Genomic DNA, 19824 nt, shown 5'->3' on the forward strand with positions numbered 1-19824 from the left:
ATGAAGCTGCTATTCTACGGTTATCTTGTCTGTCTTGTTGCTTCGGCTACGAGAGGGGTCGTAGCTCGACGAGAGCTACATGAAGATTTCACTACCATCAACTCAAGCTCGAAAGTCTCGATTGCCGCCGTAGATCCCGTACTTGCTGTCGACACACCGCCACCCCCAGATCATGACCCCATATGGCACAAGGCTTATTGTCGCGGCGCCGCCCTTGTCCGAGCCATGTCCCTCGACGAAGAAGAAAGCAACACGATGCTGCAATGGCCTTACACACAAAGCCCTTGGGACGGCGATCTAAAATCCGAACTGAGAAAATGGGGCTGGCTCGATGACGAAGAGGAGAATGCACAGGTTGATGACTCATGTGACTTCGACGAGACCTTGAAAATGAAGAACACTTTCGATGCTCTCGGTGTTGATGCGCGACCAGCAGGGAAGGGTGGACCGAATCATTGCTTCAAATTACAGCATAGCAATGGGCCTACGGTCATCCTAGACAAGAATGGGAAGATGCCTTATTTGTCTAGTCAGCGTTACGAGGCGGATGGCAAGACGTACAGGGTCAGTAATCCAGAGCTCCAGCAACAGAACGCCCACTGGGCCAGTTTCTAACAAACCGACAGGTCACCGGCGCTTACAGTACCGTAGGCATAAACCGCAACGACGGTATCCTCTATTTTCTCAACCGAATGTCACCCGAGCAGGGAGCCGCAGATCTATGGAATCTAAAACCGGAACAAGTCGATAAAGCCGACTTGCCCAAGATCCGCTCGAGCTCTGACTTGGCTTGGGCGCTCTGGAACAGGGTTCCTGGCGAACCGAGAATTAAGATGATTATGGCTCTTCAGATTGTCAATACGCAAACGGCGGAGACGATCATACCGAAGGCTTTGGAGGCGGTGGGAGAAACAGAGCTGAAGAGATGGCCTGGGAGGGAGATTGTTGTTGGGTCAGATAATGACGCTGAGGCTGAAGCTGCCCTTGCACTTGTTGGTACGTCGTTCCTCGTGTACATCGCATCCCGCTCTCTCTGACACCCTCTAGGGTCGCCCAATGGACTCGGCGCTGGCTACTTTCTTCTACAACACAAAAGGCAACTCGGTGGTGCAAATTTCATCTACAAGATCACGATATTTAGAAACGATGGCGATGAGTTTGATGATGAGCCTAATCTCATTTTTCATGTTGACAAGAATACAACACCGATGCCGGATGTGGAAGACACTCCTGGTGCGCCGGAGAAACCGGCGGAGAAGGGTAGCGCGGCGGTTCGAGAGGGTAAGGTAGTGAGGAGGAGTAGGGATGGGAAGAATTTGGTTAGAGAACATGTTGTTTGGGCTAAGCTTTGATGGGAAGGCTATAGCATATTGCAAGAGGGTAAGTGCGTTCGTCAAACCTAAACAACTCAAAGCTATTGCGATGAGACAGCATACAGGCTTACACATGAGTTGACCAGTGGCTGAGATACAGCAGTGCAGCATGTTGGGTCGAACGTGCTTTCTCTTTCCCAGCATTTTTCTTATCTCAGCTCTGTGTTGCTCTTGCCTCACATCCCCTCGGCCACCTTCTCTCACCTTCACTTTGTGTCGCAAGCGCCGCTCGCTTGTCCGGTGAAGGCTCCAGTGTTCACCTTCTCTCCTTCCTCTTGTCGTTACCCCGCACGCAAATTTACCTGCAGCACCGCGAGTCGAAAAGATGAAGTTCACGCAGATCTTCTGCATCGTGGGTCTTGTTGCCCTCGGTGCGACTGAGGCCTTGCGCAATCTTACCAACGTCACTTCCGTCACTCTCAAATCTCAGAACCTCACTGTGCACGTAGCAGGCGACCCCGACGATAGCGACGATGACGACGATGACGACGACGATAGCGACGACAGCGACGATAGCGATACTGACGATGATGACGTACGGCTTGGGACTCCAGTTCCTGCTACTGAAGCACTTTGGCATGCATCGAAATGTCGGGGCGCCAAACTCATGTTTGCGTGTACCCAGGACCCACCGCAAGCCGCCCGGTTTGTCAATCCCTTGACAGTTCCCTGGGATGGCGACCTCAGGAACGAACTTCTCACTTGGGGTTACAAGGAAGGAACTAGTGATCCTGATGACGACTGCGAGATCGGCGTTCTCCAGCCAATGCTAGACGCCCTGGGACTTTCCAAAGTAAACAATCTTCACGGCGGGCCAAACTACTGTTTCTCTTACGAACATCGTGACAGCGCTGTCGTGGAAAGAGTAAATGGAATCTTGCCACCCAAGGACAAACAGTGGTATATTGTCGATGGTGTGAGGTACAGGGTAAGCTCATGCGTCGACTCCTTTCACTGGCCTTAACTAATGGCTTTGTGCTTCTAGGTCACGGACGCTTATTCCACCGTCGTCATCAATCAAGCTGCTGGTATAATTTTCTTCCTTCGCAGAGGGTCCGCTGAGCATCAAGCCCGCAGACTCTGGAAGGTAAAGGATCAGGTTCCCATTCCACCAAATGAGTTGCCGGCTCTACGTACGAGCTCAGACGTAGCCTGGGGATTCTGGAACCGAGTAAGTGGTGAAAACCTGGGGAATATCAATGGCGTCGTCTCCATGTTAATCACCAACGACCAAACGCGGAGAGTTATCGATAGGGTATTGGTGGACAAGCATCTCGAAACGGTACAGCTATGGCCAGGAACTGTGGTTGACGTCCACTCCGTACATTATCTGGCTCTTCTGGGTACGTTGAAATTCTCTATTCTTCCACACTCGTGATGCAAAGCATCTTATGCTTCGGGTTTGGGAAGTCACTAACGACCAATGCGAATCTAGGATCACCCAATGGTAGAGCTGTAGGATATCTGCTGGCGCAACACAAGGCAAAGATTGGCGGCAATAGATATGTTGAGTCTATTCACATATTCCGCCCCTACGAGTACTCGACACTGCCTCACCTTTTCTTCCGCGTCAATTGGGCGCCATCCCCGCCGCCAACAGTACCAGAGGAACCAATAGAGAACTTATTGCCGCCAGAAGGAAATGGGTTTGAAGTGGTTAGAAGAGGTAACGGTGAGAAGAACGTCATCAGAGAGCATGTGATTCGGGCGAAACTGTGAAAATACGATCAAACGCATAAGACTTGGGCCACAATACACCGGCTCACATATATGGCAGCTTAGTATGTACGAGATGCTCATTCAATTACTGCCTCGGATCGACTGATATCTGTGTGTTTCACTCTCAGACTCGCCACCATAACGCTTCTGACTCTTGCTGCTTACGTTTGATGATCTTTCACTCATACTGCAAACACTCCGAGTGTCACTCGCGTCATTCCGGGTCCGTACGCGTCGTGTCACTAGAACTAACGCCCTTTACTCCATAGACCCGCTTACATCTCTCATGTACTCTCTCACCGCGCCCACTACCTCACACTGATCTGCAACATGAAAGTCCACCTACTTTCATGTCTCGCCGCGTTTCAGAGCCTCGTCGCGGGTGAGGCTCTAACGCCCTCCGTCAACGAGACGTCACTCGATCTCTCCAGCCTGGTCACTGAAGACGGTCATAGCCTACTCAAAAGAGCACCCATCGCGCCAGCAAACGACTTCCTATGGGTGACTGCCGGTTGCCGCGGCCAGAAGCTCCAGCTAATGGACACCCTCAATCCACAAGAAGCGCAGCAATTCGGTACTCCACTGAACAGTCCATGGACTGGGACACTTGTCAACGAGCTTGCGCTGTGGGGCTACCTAGACAACAGCGAAAACAGAGATATCAAAGACGAATGCGACTTCACCATGAAGCCGATGTTCGAAACCGCACTGAAGGCTCTTGGAATCAGCGCGAGGAGTGCCCCGGATGGCGGACCGAACAAATGTTTCTCCTACGTCCACAGAGACAGTGCCGCCGTTCAGCGGTTGCCAAACGGCCAGCTGCCAGCCAGAAACCAACAGCAGTACGTCGTCAACAGTAGAAGCTACAGGATCACAGGCGCATTCCACACCATCGGCATCAACGCGCAAGACGGCGTCATCCACATGATCAACCGCCGGTCAGCCCAATCTGCGGCCAAACAATTATGGAACATCGCCCAAGCTCCAAAAGACCAGCTGCCCGCCCTAGCTTCGAGTTCAGACATCGCCTGGGGACTATGGGAGAGGATGAGCCCCGGCAATCTCGCCAACATCAACTACATCTTCTCCCACCGGATCACCAACGAAGAGACACGCGCCATCATCGCGCGCGCTCTGGAAGGCCGAGAGGTACGACCCTGGCCGGGAGAGGTGTTCGAAGCTGGAATGGCTACGGAATACTGGGCTTTGTTGGGTATGTTCCACACGGCCTCTTGCTTGCAGAATGTTACACAGTGCTGATGTATGACTTCTAGGATCACCCAACGGCATCGCGGCAGGCTACCTGCTCGGACAACATAAACCCCAGTTTGGCCACAACAGATACGTGTCGGCTATACATGTCTTCCAGGGCGCACCGGGAAGTCCCTTCATGGGGGTACCAGCGCTGCCGTATATGTGCTTCGTTGTTAAGCCGGCGCCGTATCCGCCGCCACCTCCTCCGCAGGAGATTCAGATGCGAGATGTTGCGCTGAATGAGCCTGTTGCTATCGAAGAGGACGAGGATCGAGTGGTAGCGCGGTCTGAAGACGGGAAGAGCATTGTGAGGAGTCATAAAGTGTTTGCAAAGTCGTTATAGAGAGGCGGAGGGATAGTTAAATTGGAGAAGGCAAAATCTCGATAATGTTTTCTTGTACGCATCATCGCTTCTGGAATTTAGGCGTACATTGAGTGCTTTCAATAGGGCTCGCTTTGTGCTAGTGATCGCATGCTCTCGAACCGAACCGATGTTATCTAACCATCCAAATGTTTCCTTCATGTACACAAAACCATCTACTTGAGGCGCAGCATTGAAGGCCGGTTTCTACGTACCTAGTCTTAGCGACCTGCAAAGAGCACATGTCGTCTTACAAGACTTGTACCATCCCCATCAACAAGGTCCGACTCCACCAATCCAGTGCCCTTATCCTTGCCCTTGTCCTTATCTTCAGGCTCCGCCATCTCCGGCGGCGGCGAAGGCACATCGTCGACGTAAAAGAGAATGTTTCTCAGCGGGTCTTCCTTATCGGTCAGGAAGACGTTGATCTTGGAGATGTACTTGTCCTTGCCCAACTGGCGCTTGTGTTGCGCAAGGAAATAACCTGCGGCTCGACCGTTCGCGGAACCTGTTGAGCGATCTTGTTAGTAACTGAAGGTAGAACGAGATGTTGATGGGAGACACTCACCGATAATCGCTAGTCCTTCTTCCGACTTTGGATCAATCTCCGTTCCCGGCCACTTCTTCAGCTCTTTGACTTCCTGTTTAGCGATCGCTTTATCGATGATAGCTTGCGTCTCTTTGTTGTTGATGTACAGGCTGAAAATCTTGCGGATGTCACCAAGGTTATCCTTTCCGCGTAGCTTATTCCAGAGGCCCCATGCGAAGTCAGAACTGGCGCGCAGCTCGGGTAGCTCAGAGGTCTTTGGGGTGTATTTCCAGAGCATCTTTGCGGTTTCGAAGGGGCTACTGCGCGAGACAAAGAAGAGTACGCCCGCCTTGGGATTGACGCCGAACGTGTACGTGGAAGCTGTGCACTAGGCTCTGTGTCAGTCACCCCTGTGATTTGCTATGCTATTCGGCTTAGCAGGCTGATGCGCAAACCCAACTTACCCGCTGCCTCTTGCCCGATGGATCAAGATAGTATTGTTTGTCGATTGGCAACATCCGACCATCGGGGTCATCCAGGTAGAAGGGATCTTTTGGATCAAAGAGAACGGCCGGACTGTTGTAGTGGAAGGCGCTGAAACACTGATTGTCTCCTCCGTCGTCGAGCGACTTATCGCTGATGCTGAGACCTTTGAAAGCGGTCGTCATCCCTTGGTGACCGAAGGCGCACCAAGAGTCCTCGTCTTCCCACATATCCCAAGCCCATTTCAATCCCTCTGCCTCGAGGCTGCCGTCCCAAGGGCTGTTGAGGGGGTCGATGTAACGTGTGCCTTGATTGCCGTCTCTGGTCATCGCGAGGAAGAGTTTCTGGCCTCGACATACCGCCTTTTCATACTCTTCATCGCTGATTGCCGAGGTATGGACGACGAAGCCGGGGTCCGCAGGGTTGTAGCCAGCAAAGTCGATTGGAATGGTGTTCCTCCTGGAACCGTGAAGGGCTGAGATGTTTAAGAGAGGCCCACGTGGCGGGCTAAGACGCTCACTTGCGACCAAAGCGACTAATCCCGTCCATGACAAGAAATTGAGTGCCTTCATCGCGGCGGAAATGGAAGAGCGCGGTAGTGTGTGACTAGTTGAGGCTGAGCGACGGACGGGAACGCGAAAGCGGGGGAGCAGAAGAACAAGTAGTTCCGGCGGGAGGTGGGGAGGTGGAGGGTGAGCAGCCTGGATATAATCTTTGCCTAAGGTGCACGAGCAGTCGAAGGTGTAGAGCTGGGGGCCCGACCCACACTGCGTTCCAAGCGTACTGCGAAAAAGGGTTAGTTGCAAGCGACTTTACTGTCATTCCGTTTCACTCAACAGTACAAAATATCACCGCCACTGAGATACAGTGAAGGCGTTACCTGCTCAGCAATGACACTGGCCTTGGGCCCTCGACTTTCGGAACCTAGAAACCCACGACGGGTGTTTCCACCTCTTCTCCCACGCGTGCAGTCATGCTGCCCGTCGCCGTGAGTCAGAGAACAGTCTGGGTGATGTCAATAGCATGAAGCCGAGATGTCATAGTTGCAAGCCTTTCCTGGCCTTCGTTCCATCAGCTGTGGTTATCTCATCTTTGTCCGCTGAACCATATCTCTTAGAGCTCTGTTTTTCCGACCATGCGAATCGAAAAAATTCGTCGAAAATGATCAGTATTTCTTTACGGTATTGTTGCGCGGGCGTTCGTTGTAGATGCGACAAAAGCTGTGTGCCATCATTACCTGCATAAGCTGGATTGCACTACATCAACAATGGAGACGCGACGTTCGATCCGTGATCCATTGCGAAAGTGAGCGATCAATTCTACTCAACATGCTGACAGAGAGATTGTGGACAGGTGTTGAGCTCCCTTCTGGTGAGATGGTGCACGATGTTGACAGACGCGCCTGGATTGATGCAGTTTAGCAATGATGGAAGCTCGTAGCGTTGGAGCATACCAATGTAGCTGGAATTGAGACAGAAGCAGCCTTTGAATAATGTAGGGAGCGGCGCATTCCATATCCGTTATTTTGGGTGTGGATGGTGAAGCTAAACGCGTCGACGCGTCGTTTGGTCTAGCCTGAGGCGGAATGACATATTAGTCAGCGGGAGATGTCGGGGCAGGTAAGCCGAGCGGTTAAGGCAGCACGCGTTAACACTGTCAACGGCTTCCATACACTCATCAGCAGATGCTTTATGTGCACGGTATCCTTTCGAGATATGTTCCATTCTGCACCTATTTATCACGCACATGTGCATTCGAACAGCCTTTAACTACAGCCTACCCCACCCTTCGTCGACCCTTTCGCCGCTTCATCTCCGATCCGCGTCTCTGCGCTGTTGGACTTCTGCTATGACACCGCTTACATTTACAGTCCTACACGAATCACATGCTCTCTAAGCACACTCCGTCCATCCACGCCCCTTCTCAGTACCTTCTTCTCCTCCAATCCTTCAATAACGCCGATTGCACCCACATTCGAGACGTCCGCCAGCCGCGCGCCACCGACCTCTCCATAAAGATTGGGTGCATCTCTCACCCAAAAGATCATGGTCGGATAGTCGTCATCTGTAAAGGGTTGCCGCGCTTTGAAGACTGTGATCTTGGAGATCATCTTGTCACCTCCTCGTTGCTGTTTGTGCTGAGCAAGGAAGAATCCGACTGCTACACCGCTCGGAGAACCTGCAGTACAGTCTGTCAGCGCTATATCCCTACAGCTTTCCCCATCAATAACAGGGGTGTGGCAATAGCTTTCATGCCGAACACACTGGACATACCTAAGATAGCGACGGCTTCGACAGAGGTGATGTCGAAGTCAGTTCCTGGCCATTCCTGGATACTGTCCACTTTCGTGTGCCACGGTGGCGGCCTATAGGTCGTGATGGCGAGGTTCAGAATGCCCAATATCTGCTCACTGTCGGCACTCAGACCCCAGAAAGCTGTGGTTGGAGTATTGTGCGGTAATCGATTCCAGAAGCCCCATGCCAAGTCAGCATTACTTCGCAAGGCCGGTAGGTCTCTCGATTTCGGTGTGTTTTCACAGCGGTCTTCCAGTGCAGTGGGGATGTCGAGTCCGGCCATCTGCGCCTCCAATCAAGATACCATTGCATTTGCTTTGGATGAGTACTAATCCCTTTCTCTCCGGTGCTTGAGTGTTCACTCCACCGGCTGTTTGATGAACAAACAAACATGCTGGCAGCGAAAGATCACGACTGTCACTAAGCGAACTTAGCGTCCGCGCGCCATCATGAAGATGTGGAAGGTACCTAGGTATGCTCGCGTTCTTTTCCATTGAATGAGACTGCGCTCTGATGAAAACCAGCTTTCCTGCTTCCTAATTGTGACTGCATCCAAATCATTCATGAGCCTCTTGCGAGCGCACTGCTCCAGCCCCACAAGCCAGTAGACACGACGGTGGGAGAGTTGGCATGGGGCTTGGTTCGTAGTACCGTCGCCTTCAACTATTGACTTTTGCCAACTCGTAATTACCATGGCAACATGAATCAGATAAAGATGCGATTCTCACGATCACAGTCGGATGCCCGGGCACGCATAAAGTGTAGTCGTTCTTAACTTTTCCCGATGCAGTAGTCCGTGGTGCGTACTTCTGGGGAAGGTTTGCCGAACCCCGCATTACCGTGTACACACACGCGTCTAGCCAGCGCTCGCGTCGAGACTATCTCAACGAGCAATTGAACTTGGTTATAAGCAGCAATAAGTTACGATGTTCTTTCAGACAGTTGACCAGAACCCATCTTCTTACAAATCCCCATCATGAACGGCCATGCGGAACCGAGCAAGCGTCAACGCTTCGACGTGCCTGCCAAGATGAAAGCATTACAGTAGGCATGCTCGGCGCGTGACATACGATGTCTCATTGCTAAGATAATCAAGATACTCTGGCCCCGAGAAATTCGCAGTCGAGACCATCGATGTTCCAACAATCGGTGATGATGATGTTCTTGTACGACACACTATTCATCACCCCGCGGTATTTGCTGCATTAACACACGAAAGGTCAAGATCTCAGCCTGCGGTGTATGCGGAACAGTAAGTAGAAGAATTGGAGAAAGTCTTTGGGGTATACATCATACTGACCACCTTGAAGGATTTGCATTACCAGTAAGCTTCGGATGCGAAAAGCTTGCGACGCATGCACTGACTCGGCATGTTCACATCTGCAGCAAAGGCGAGTTTCTGGCAAAGGTGAGATCATCAAGAAATCATGTATTGAACAAAGCTGACTTTCTTGAAGTATCCTTTGATACCCGGTACGAGCGATCGTTCACTTCTCCACACACCTCACTCACCTCCCCAGGCCACGAAGCAGCAGGCACCGTCGCTGCTATCGGCAGGGACGTTCATAACGTCGCGGTTGGTGACCGCGTAGCAGCCGACGCCTTACAGCCATGTCTGAACTGTTTCTACTGCACGCGCAGAAAGACGCAACTCTGTGAGAATGTTATCGGATATGGCGGTAATGTTCCGGGTGGTTTCGCAGAGTACTGCAGATACCCAGCCCGTATGGTTTTCCCTATTGGAAACCTTCCGGATCTAGAGGCCGTCTTGCTCGAACCCGCCGCATGCGCAGCGCATGGTATTGAGAGAATGCAGATGGAAGTCGGAAGCAGAGTACTGCTTTTTGGGTGCGGACCGACCGGCATGCTGTTAGCTCAATTGATCAAGATGAATGGCGCTGCTCATGTATGCAGCACGTCCAAAAGTTAAGCGTAACTGCTAACGCGACCTAGTTGACCATCGCTTCAAAAGGCGGCCCGAAACTCGATCTCGCGCGCGTACTCAACATCGCCGATTCCTACATCACAATATCCGACGATAACCCCGGAGATGACATGGCTGCGCTCTCGACCGACAATCCCTACGGTTTCGATATTGTCGTGGAAGCCACAGGCGCACCAACAGTTCTGGAAAGGTCCATCGAGTACGTGCGTAAAGGCGGTAAGCTGGTGGTTTACGGTGTCTACGACGAAAGTGTGAAGATTGCATGGTCGCCCTTCCGGATCTGGGAAAATGAGATCACGATTCTGGCTAGCTTCTGCAGCATGAGCCATATACCGCATGTCTTGGAGTATGTGAATGCTGGGAGATTGAAGTTGGGTGGCATTGCGAACAAGACGTATCGAATCGAGCAATGGGAGGAGTGCCTGGACGCGGTGAGGAAACAAGAGGTTGTCAAAGCTGCTATAGTGTTTGACTGATGCGAATCGTGGTAGTAAGAAAATAGATGGAGAACCTCAAGGCCTCACAAACGACATATCTCTAAACGGTATAGGCGAGGTTCGGAAGTGTATTAGCGTGGCGCTCCTAAATCTATAACTACTTATGAGTACATCTTCTTGTGGAAGTCGGTATTCGCCAGATCCACAGCCCGCTTCGTAGCCTCAATGAGGTCCTCCTTTGGAAGTCCCAACTCATCATTGTTTAGCTTGTGGTCCCTTTCGAACAAACCTGCCTCATCGATGAAGTACCTCGTGTACAAAGCTGTCGCAAAAGACATGCGATCACCCATCATCATCTTCTCCCTGGCGGTGGCCAAGCGCTGCTTCAACGGCTCCGACGTAATCTTCCAGTCTTTCTCCGTGGTGCCAGTAACCTTCTGTACCGCCTCGAACATCTCGCGCTGGTTGAGGGCGAAAGACGATACGAAGGTCATGCGGTTGCGGTACTGCTCCAGTGTCGGCCCGTTGTCATCAGATGCCGATACTGGCAGGGATAGCAAGTTCGCCACAGCAAGCCCAGTCTGGGGCCATGTGGCAGTGTTCAGTCGCTGCTTCCCATCGTCAAAGTACACAAGCTCTCGTTTCGGGATATCGATGCCGAAGTAAGCGCCGCTGAGAGAGTACTCATACCAGAAGCCGGAGGTTACGCCTATCCAAGAAGAAACCCCGAGCGACTCGATGAGGTTGCGAGCGATCGTCTTGCCAGGCCCGATGGTTTCGTTTTGGATCTCTTCCGTGTTGTACATGCCGAACTCGTTTGGTAGAATCCATGGTACTCCAGCTTGGGCTGCTCCACGAATGAGCTTCTCCTGCGCATTACCACCGAAGACACTCATTGTGATGACTAGTGCATCTTGTCCGGTCAGAGCTTTGACTATGGTGTCTGGACTGTCGTAGTCGATGCGTGCGACGTTGACGCCGGATGGGAAGGTGGCTTTGGACTCCATACGCGTGACGGCTGTGACGTTGAAATGGTTCTTCGCAAGGAGGGCTGAGGTAATGTATGAACCGACGTTGCCGTTGGCACCGACTATGGCGATTTTTTTAAGTTTGGATAGCAACGCCATGTTGCTACGTGTGCGAACGAAGGGGTTCTGTGGTTATTGGTAGAGTGAAGAAAACAGAGGCTTGCCCAATTGTCACTTCAACACTCGGGACTGACTTCCTTTTATACACGTCTTGAGGTACATTAGGAAGAATCGATGTTGAGAGGCATACGGTCGGTATTCGGTCGTAACCTTCTAACTCCGCCCATGCATAGACAAGAAGGTGCTCCCATGCTGCAACCAGTGTAGCTCGATGAGCCAATACACACAATGTCGACTGGCAACACTGATGGAGCTGGTTTCAGGCCCCCAGATCCATATAGGGCAAGCTAAGTGTGCACCGAAGTCCGATCGCTGACATGATCCGTCCGAGCTGGATAGGCGTTAAAGCGCGAGCACCGAAGTGTGTGGTGATGTCATTTACAGATTCGGTTAGCGCGTGTGGGTAGCGCCCGGGCGCCCATCTCCACATCCGCGGTCAACGATGTCCGCGCATGGAAGACGCGTCAAAAGAAGGGGTGACGGACGTCCTCCCGACTTCTCGTCATGCGAGTTTACCCCAACCAGGTCAAATGTTACGCAATGCTCGTTCCGTCTCTGTCATTTCGCTGGAGTCTTGCGCGAACGAGTGCCACGCCGCTTAAGTGTGGCCGCCTAAAGACAGCAGCTCAGCTGCAGGCGTTCGCTGCAGGCGTTCGCCAATCATGTGTGTCTTGCACAGCCCCTCCACCAGGGGACGAAAGTCTCAGGCCAGCCTGATTCTCTTCAGCAATCGCGACAGCATTGCCTCGACAACGACGCAAAGCCTGCGACATGACGGTTATTCAGGATTACCAGTACGGACCACTCGCAGACGATGACAACACACGTTTCATACAGTTGTACCCCGCGGCGCACTTCGAAGATCCCATACGCGTGGACATCGTCGAACGGGCGTATGATGCCTCCAGGACGCAAGACCCAGTCGGCTACGAAGCTTTATCGTATGCTTGGGGCTCAGATGAAGATTCGGCGTACGTCTTTGTTGGGGCGAACTCTCGCTTGCGTGTCCGTCACAATGTTACCCAGATCCTGAGGTACCTGAGGGACGGTATTACCCCAGGATGTACTGTCCGAACCCTGTGGATTGACGCTATATGCATCAACCAAGCGGACGACGAGGAGAAAGGAAAGCAGGTTACCATGATGGGAAAACTCTACGCATGTGCTACGAGTGTGCTGATCTGGACTGGAGAGCCCGGGTGCGATTTGCAAGCGCTACAGCGCAGCTTTGAACGAAAGATAGAATACACGCGCGATGGGGAAGCTCGCTTCATGCAGTTCTTTGAGACCGGATGGTTTACGAGGCGCTGGGTAGTCCAAGAGATCATGCATGCCCGCGAAGCCTACATCATTTCGGGTAGTGGCACAATGCAGTGGCAGCAGTTCCGTGTCTTTGTCGAACATCTGGAACAGAACGTTTCCTACGAAGCAGTGACACCACATTTTACGGCAATCTTGCATCGCTTGAGCAATCTCACTGCAGTACGAGATACCAAGTCTGACGAGCTGTCTCAGTGCGATGAAAATACTACTGGTGCCCAAACGGATCGTATCGTAGCTGGAGCCGAAAATATGACGACACTTTTGACACGGTTCTCTACTACCAGATGTGCAGATGATCGCGACAGAATCTATGCACTACGAAGTCTCAGTTCGACATCAATTGTAGTCGACTACCAAGTCTCAGTCAATGAGCTTTATGATCGGTTGAGCAAGATCGAAGTGATCCGATTTCCAATGGCCATCATGAGCTGCGCTGGGTCCTTCGGTGGACTCGCTGCTTCATGGGTCCCGGATTGGAGGTTACCCATGCGATACAGGCCTTTCCAGTCATCTCTCAAGTACGAATGCTCAACTCTGCCAGTAGGGGTGTCATTGGCTACCGTTGAAAATAGCCTGCTCACGATACAGGCGACCTTTGGTGGCGTCGTCGATAGTGTCGTAGATCCGCCAGGACCCGAACATGAGACAGAAGAGAGGACCCTGTACCGATGGGGTAATTACTTCGTCCAACATCACGCCATCGGTACGCCAGAGCAGAAATCGATGGATGCAATGATCTTGTATTGTGCTCTGCGTGTGATACCCATGGAAGACGATGTTGCGGATCCGCATCCCTCTCCTTACAAAGCACAGCTGCGATCTCGTTGGGAAAACATACTCCGTCGTTGGAATTCATACGAAAAATGGAATAGGAAAAGGAAACCCATTTTACGCCTGTTATCCGAAGCAAACAGGATAGGCCTCGCCCACACAAAGGAGGGCCGCTCGTGCTTTTTCACAAGTGCTGGGCTGTTCGGAATAGGACCAGACACGATACAGATCGGCGACTACCTTGTCAACATGCCAGGATGCGACTCCATGATGGCACTACGTCCGGTCGATGCTGAGAAGAATCTCGAGCAGATGTATGGGGACATGGGGTCATCTCAGCATCCGGCTATGACGGTCGTCGGCGACTGCTGGATACCTGAACTCGTCAAATCTAATAGGGAAAATACTGCATCTAATCTTCGCACTTTCCACATCGTGTAGAAGGACAAAGTCTTGCAGTATCTGTACGTGACCTGCTCAACGAACATCTTGCACTAGCTGATAATATAGATGCCGCATCACTACAGAATCACTCCACAAGCGCGATCCTCACACTTATGACTGCGGAACAAAATCACCACCCGGAGCTTCACCTTCATGGTCAACCCCTTGGTGCTCTTCTTCAACATATTCTTCATCTTCATCTTCCTCTTCCTCAGTTCCATCACCCATGACCTCCGCATTCTCCGCATTTCTTTGCGGCCTCGTCCGGCGAGGTCGTCTGACAAATATTGCACCTCTTTGCGGTGTGTGTGGATTGTTTGGCGCTCGAGTAATCACCGGTGTGCGATGTGGTCCACTCTGCATCGGCACTGACCATGCGGCTCTTGCACGCGCCTCACCCCTCGATTGATCCCGACACATACCCGTCGAACTTGCACCTCGCCTTCCTAAACCAGGTGAGGGTGGACGAAACTCATATCCCATATGCCCCCGCTCCCTATATTCGAAACCACCATACCCTTGGCCCATTCCACCGAAAGGCTGATTGAGATTCTGATGGTGCTGGAAATGCTGGGGCCTTGGAGCTGGTGGAGCTGTGTAGTACTCATCCTCGGAAGGTGTATTCCAAGCCGAGGCGGCAAACGGATCGGGCCATCTTGGATGTTCGTGTGCATAATAGCGCGGTTCTGGTCGGGCTGCGGGCATTCCCAGCGGGGCTTGCGCCGTGACGGATGTGCTGAGGCCTGCCATAATCCTTGCCCAAGCATGCAAAGCATCCAGTTCACGAATGAATCTGTGGAGCTCGGATTGCTCGATGAGGAAGTATGTTGATCGCATGTTGGATGGTGTTGTATGAGCTTCGGGGAAGTACACGATGAATCGCATTGTCCAGGTTACTTGATGCTCTGATATATACTCGTTCGAAGTGAGATGCGCTGGGCTAGATTGCTGCGTTCGTAAGCCACGTCTACAGATTGCCTCCTCACAGACGAGAGAACGAAAGCATTCTAGAGTGTTTGATGGACACACGGAACTTGGTTGACATTTCATATCAGAGTTGTTCGCTAGCTCACACTATACACAAGTTTCTATCAGCCGATCGTCGCCGTCTGCCTGACCCCCATGTACTTGCGATGTATTGTGTAGGCCCGTGCTACTTACTCGTGTACATCGTTCTAGGTTATTCCTCAACGGTAGACAAGCTAGACTTGGGAATCTCACAGCCGATACGCATGCTAGCTCGGTAACACTCATCTTTTATCAGACTCATTCGGCGGCAATGTCAAGTAACCAATAACCGCCTCACCAAACGGCGTCATCCCCAACACTTTTCCAATCCCAACTGATCTTGCTCCTGCTGTCTCATTCTAATTGCCTCTCCCATATCGCAAACACCCTGAAGACTAATACTATTACAACAGGCAACCAAAACGCTATCAGACCCCTATCCACATTCGTGAACCGTGACACACCACCTACACTGTCTAGCTGACCCGGATGTAGATAATCCTGCGTATAGAGCAGCATGCGCACGGCGATGTAGTGAGTAGCGTAAGCAGCAAGGCTGGCCGCGTACGCGATTTCGAACAAGGAGAGGGCGAGTACGATGGGTAAGAGGACGAGGGGTGGTAGAGCGCGTTGGTCGGGCATCTTGTGATCTGCAGGGTGGTGGAGGACGATGGGTTTAGACAAAGTTAGTGAAGCTTCAAGAAGACGGGAATGCAAGTCACAGCAGAGTAAGATGTGATGAATGTTTTATCGTATATTTTCTAGTCTGTTTTCTTTTCCCCCGTTTCCCTGTTGATAATCGCGCCCTTTACATCAAGCGGCCGCGGTGATAATGTTGATGATGATGAACATGCAACCCCGTTCGCGTCGCTTAGCCGCAAAGCTGCAAACGGTACTAGCGATGATGCAGCCCGTGAAATGTGTGATGGTAATGTCGTCGAACGCAGAAGTGAACGCAAAAGAGAAAGATAAAGGAAAATGGAGAAAAGCAAACGCCGTGCTTTGTTCTTCCGTGAACTGTGTCCGCCCAGTATGGTATCGTAATGCGAGTAACCAAACGCCTCGCTGTGTTCTTCCGTGAACTGTTGCCGCCCAGTGTGGTAATGTGAAGCAGATAATCAAACGCCGTATGCAATGAGTAAAAGTGTAGCCCGATGCCGGTCGAGATGTCCTGTAGCCAAACACCGAATGCAAAGACTGCGAGGTAATCCTGCAGCCAGACACCGAATGCAAAAACCGCGAGGTATCCAGACGTCGATCAGGATGTCCTGTAGTTAAACGACAATAGTGTGAGAGTGAGATGTGTCGGCCTGCCATGAAGGTGTCCAAGCATGCCTCGAACGGATGTGGTGATGTAGTCTTAGAACGAGTTGTCGGGGATGTTCGACTTCGCAGGCTCATAGCCGGCGTAAGGGCCGGCGTAAGGGCCAGCGTGCTGCATCTGCCAGTGCAACTCCGCAGACTGCTCGCTCTTCTGAGCTTCTTCCTTAGCCTCGTTGGATGCGAGCCAGCTTGTGAGCTTAGACCTGAGTCTCTGGTCGTCTGGATCCTCTGTGTTCTCCGGCTGCTGCTCTGTAATTGGCTGCGCGAACTTGGCTACCTTGGTGGCTGGGCTGGCCTCATCGTCGTCAGAACGAGGCCTTTTCAGCTGAGGCGCCGGTTGTGTTTGCTGAATACGTTGTGTCGGTGGCTCCTGATGTTGTTGAGCTTGTGGAGCTTGCAGAATACGTTGCGTCTGCGGCTTCTGATGTTGCCGAGCTTGTGGAGCTTGCAGAATACGTTGCGCCTGCGGCTGTCGATGTGGCTGAGCTTGTGGAGCTTGCGGAATACGTGGCGACTGCAGCTGTCGATGTTGCTGTACTTTTGGAGTTTGCAGAATACGTTGAGGTTGTTGCGCGAGCTGTTGCGGCTGCAACACCTGCTGTAGCTGCCCGGCTGGTTGATGCTGCTGCATTTGTTGCAGTTTCTGCTGTTGTAGCTTCTGCGCGTTTTGCATCTGCTTGTAGACATCGCAAAGATGCTGCTTTTGCTGTGTTCCGGAACCCTGTCTGAATCGTTGCAACTTCTCAGGACTGAACGAGCTGATGTATTGCTGTGTAAATCTGTTGAAGTGTGCCTGTCGCGCTGCCAGCTGTTGCGCTGCCAGTTGCTGCGCTGCCAGTTGCTGCGCTGCCAGTTGTTGCGCTGCCAGTTGTTGCGCTTCCTGTTGCTTTGCCTGCTGCGCCGCCATCTGCTGCCCGCGCGCCTTGTGAATCTCTTGCTGTTTACGTTGCTCGATTGCGTTCCTAACGATCTCGTTTTGCTTCTGGGAAGGCAACTGTTGAAACTGTTGCTTTGCCTGCGGGTCCAACCTCTGGAAATAGGCCATTCCAAACAGGGCAAACTGGCGGTTCTGACGTGCCTGAGCTTCCTCGCGAGTGGGAGGCTGCGCTTGCATAGTGGTCGGGCGCGGCTGTGATTGAGTTGATATGGCCTGACGGCGCATGTACTCGGCCATCATCTGCGGACTCATTTGCTGGCGCGTCTGCGGGCTCATCTTGGGAGTCGGCAGCTGCGCTTGAAGAGGAAAGGCCATCGCGGGATTGTGCGGTGACTGAGTCTGATAGCGACCGAGTGCGCCCTGTGGGGTTTGCGGACCGCTGGTGTAGCTATTCACGGAATCCCGCCTGATGGTGTCGTCGTTTGCTGCCATGACGAGCAACTGGTGTGGGCCGAAAGAGCAAAGGTCAAGGGTTGTAAAGATGAGAGTAGCGGATGAAAATACTCAAGTTGTGGGTGATGGGGATCAAAATAGAGGGCTGTGATAGTCAAGATGGTGGGATGTGAGAGTTTGAGTTGAAAGAAGGTGACAAGGCGGAAAAAGCCAGACTATATGGCCTCTGTGTGCGCATTACCACGCTCACCTAACCGAACGGAGCGAGAGATATTGCGAGAACAGGTGACTCAGTCGGACGGCCGACCACAATAGAAGCGAAAGGACAAGTGAGAGTGAGAGGGAATAGCAATGGCCGCGCTGCTACTGGCTGCCCGGTAGTCGTCGACCAAAGAATTCAGGGTCCAGTGATCAAGTCCCTTAACGCCGACATCCCATGAGTCTGACAGCGTCCAGGAGGTTGAAGAAATAATTAGTCGCAAAGAGACCTACATATAATAATCCTGCGAGACTGACGATTCCAACGATATCGATATTGAGCTAGTATGCGGGAAAGTGAGAGCGGGAGCACGGGCCTCTGGAGCGACTTAGAATGCGTGCGGGTTCGCGTAGGGACGGGCAATGCAGGCACGTTTGTCAGCACATGCTGTATCGAATCCAAGGGTGTTAACAAGCGGATGGCTCTTGCACATCGTTCCAAAATTCTCGTAAACTTGCTAGTGCGCCAGAATACCACAAAGATGCCGCGGTGTTTTACACACTCCGGCAGCCCCAAAGCGCCCAAAATAGGTAAATCAAACAAAGTGCGCTCGTCTCGACCTGTGTGACAATAATCAATATGACATCTTCAGACTTCCAGTCCGAACCATGGTTGAGCCCCAGTCTTGAACGTGGACCAGCGTCTATACGTAGCCTGCCAACACGCGTCAGCCCACAGTGCCCCAAACTCCTCTCATGATGAGAGAGCTGTCATATAATACCTTTCCTGGCGCCCTGGAAAAAGAAGCGGACAATGAAGACCTGCAGTCCTGCCATGGTCATAATCAAGCCCGACTCCATCAAACTGAAGTTGAGTATCCTCTTCTCGGTGCTCTTGACGGTGCTGAAGTTGCGGTTCTCGCGCGTGCGGAAGTATTTCTGGTTGCGGGAGATGGTGGAGAGTTGCGCGGAGAGCTTGAGGATGGATTCTTCGAGGACAGAGGTCTGCTCAGGGGAGGAGCCCTGCTTGGATGGGATCTTGGCACGGGCGGCTTCGTTCTCAACCTAGAAGAACATGGAGTCAGCATTATGGTTCGGCGATGTCTAGAGAGATATGGCCAGGTGGTACGTACGGCAATCTCGAAATCGACCATCTTCTCGGCGAACGTGCTCATCTCATTGTTGAAGCAGAAGCGGTATTCGCCCACGTCAAGCGCTGTGAAGACGAAATCGCCCTGTCGCTCCTTGGTGCCGTCGAGAATGACTTTGTCTGTGGGGCCGACAACCGAGTAGTCGACATCGAAAGAGCCTCCGGATTGCACCTGTTCACATGTCCGTCAGCTCAATTATCCTAGATGCTGCTGCTACTGTATGGCAATATGGGTTTGAACAGCCCAAAGCAATTGCGCATTGGTCTTCTGGGTGGAACACATACTGCAAAGTAAAAGGCCAGCTTGGTCCCCTTGTTCTCAACGGTCGCGAAGAAGCATGCTTTCTCGTGCGCTTCTAATCGGTAGGTGAGAGCGGTTGCGTACACAGCCGTGGTATATGCCAGCAACGCGCTGAAGAGGGTGAGTAGTGACCGCATCGTGTTCGTTGGCGTGGACGACTGCGTTTGTTGATGCGTGCTCGTGTGTTGGAAGTTACAGCTGTCGACATCGAACGTCGGCGGTAGTTTTTGCCGACGCAACGCATGCAGGGAGGGAAGGCGCGGGGAACGAGCCACCAGCCAATGAAGATCAAGGCGACCGCGGACAGGTAGCGCGAAATGCAGATCCTCGACGCGTAGTCAAGTCACACTTATCATGTTGCGCGTTCATTTGAACCTATTGCGACTGCTAATAGTTTTCATCTTCATTTTCGGAATTGAGAGCCGTGGTATAT

At 52.2% G+C, this 19824-nt stretch overlaps 9 protein-coding genes across 9 annotated transcripts; 5 read left to right on the forward strand and 4 right to left on the reverse strand.

Annotated features, from left to right (window-relative positions):
* Positions 1 to 225: 225 nt before the first annotated feature.
* Positions 226 to 1352, forward strand: J4E84_003946 (uncharacterized protein; the record flags this gene model as incomplete). Its single annotated transcript, XM_049386555.1, has 3 exons — positions 226 to 564; positions 627 to 996; positions 1048 to 1352. The coding sequence occupies 3 exons, from the start codon at positions 226 to 228 to the stop codon at positions 1350 to 1352; spliced, it is 1014 nt and encodes a 337-aa protein (XP_049245325.1).
* Positions 1353 to 1698: 346 nt separating this feature from the next.
* On the forward strand, positions 1699 to 3092 carry J4E84_003947 (uncharacterized protein; the record flags this gene model as incomplete). Its single annotated transcript, XM_049386556.1, has 3 exons — positions 1699 to 2301; positions 2359 to 2716; positions 2809 to 3092. 3 exons carry the CDS (start codon positions 1699 to 1701, stop codon positions 3090 to 3092), a joined length of 1245 nt encoding a protein of 414 aa, XP_049245326.1.
* A 330-nt stretch (positions 3093 to 3422) lies between these two features.
* J4E84_003948 (uncharacterized protein) lies at positions 3423 to 4689 on the forward strand (the record flags this gene model as incomplete). The annotated part of the gene is made up of 3 exons (XM_049386557.1): positions 3423 to 3428; positions 3462 to 4305; positions 4367 to 4689. The coding sequence occupies 3 exons, from the start codon at positions 3423 to 3425 to the stop codon at positions 4687 to 4689; spliced, it is 1173 nt and encodes a 390-aa protein (XP_049245327.1).
* A 239-nt stretch (positions 4690 to 4928) lies between these two features.
* J4E84_003949 (uncharacterized protein) lies at positions 4929 to 6291 on the reverse strand (the record flags this gene model as incomplete). Its single annotated transcript, XM_049386558.1, has 3 exons — positions 4929 to 5215; positions 5276 to 5624; positions 5701 to 6291. 3 exons carry the CDS (start codon positions 6289 to 6291, stop codon positions 4929 to 4931), a joined length of 1227 nt encoding a protein of 408 aa, XP_049245328.1.
* A 2698-nt stretch (positions 6292 to 8989) lies between these two features.
* J4E84_003950 (uncharacterized protein) lies at positions 8990 to 10434 on the forward strand (the record flags this gene model as incomplete). Its single annotated transcript, XM_049386559.1, has 8 exons — positions 8990 to 9057; positions 9110 to 9179; positions 9233 to 9265; positions 9324 to 9337; positions 9400 to 9421; positions 9471 to 9486; positions 9534 to 9919; positions 9967 to 10434. 8 exons carry the CDS (start codon positions 8990 to 8992, stop codon positions 10432 to 10434), a joined length of 1077 nt encoding a protein of 358 aa, XP_049245329.1.
* A 122-nt stretch (positions 10435 to 10556) lies between these two features.
* On the reverse strand, positions 10557 to 11522 carry J4E84_003951 (uncharacterized protein; the record flags this gene model as incomplete). The annotated part of the gene is made up of 1 exon (XM_049386560.1): positions 10557 to 11522. The coding sequence occupies one exon, from the start codon at positions 11520 to 11522 to the stop codon at positions 10557 to 10559; it is 966 nt and encodes a 321-aa protein (XP_049245330.1).
* Positions 11523 to 12314: 792 nt separating this feature from the next.
* On the forward strand, positions 12315 to 14078 carry J4E84_003952 (uncharacterized protein; the record flags this gene model as incomplete). The annotated part of the gene is made up of 1 exon (XM_049386561.1): positions 12315 to 14078. One exon carries the CDS (start codon positions 12315 to 12317, stop codon positions 14076 to 14078), a length of 1764 nt encoding a protein of 587 aa, XP_049245331.1.
* Positions 14079 to 16449: 2371 nt separating this feature from the next.
* J4E84_003953 (uncharacterized protein) lies at positions 16450 to 17574 on the reverse strand (the record flags this gene model as incomplete). The annotated part of the gene is made up of 2 exons (XM_049386562.1): positions 16450 to 17519; positions 17568 to 17574. 2 exons carry the CDS (start codon positions 17572 to 17574, stop codon positions 16450 to 16452), a joined length of 1077 nt encoding a protein of 358 aa, XP_049245332.1.
* A 1137-nt stretch (positions 17575 to 18711) lies between these two features.
* On the reverse strand, positions 18712 to 19528 carry J4E84_003954 (uncharacterized protein; the record flags this gene model as incomplete). The annotated part of the gene is made up of 3 exons (XM_049386563.1): positions 18712 to 19005; positions 19074 to 19262; positions 19376 to 19528. The coding sequence occupies 3 exons, from the start codon at positions 19526 to 19528 to the stop codon at positions 18712 to 18714; spliced, it is 636 nt and encodes a 211-aa protein (XP_049245333.1).
* Positions 19529 to 19824: the final 296 nt, after the last annotated feature.

The sequence above is a fragment of the Alternaria hordeiaustralica genome (genome assembly GCF_023758085.1).
Source record: "Alternaria hordeiaustralica strain BMP 2776 chromosome Unknown scaffold_6, whole genome shotgun sequence".
In the NCBI taxonomy this organism is placed as follows: domain Eukaryota; kingdom Fungi; phylum Ascomycota; class Dothideomycetes; order Pleosporales; family Pleosporaceae; genus Alternaria; species Alternaria hordeiaustralica.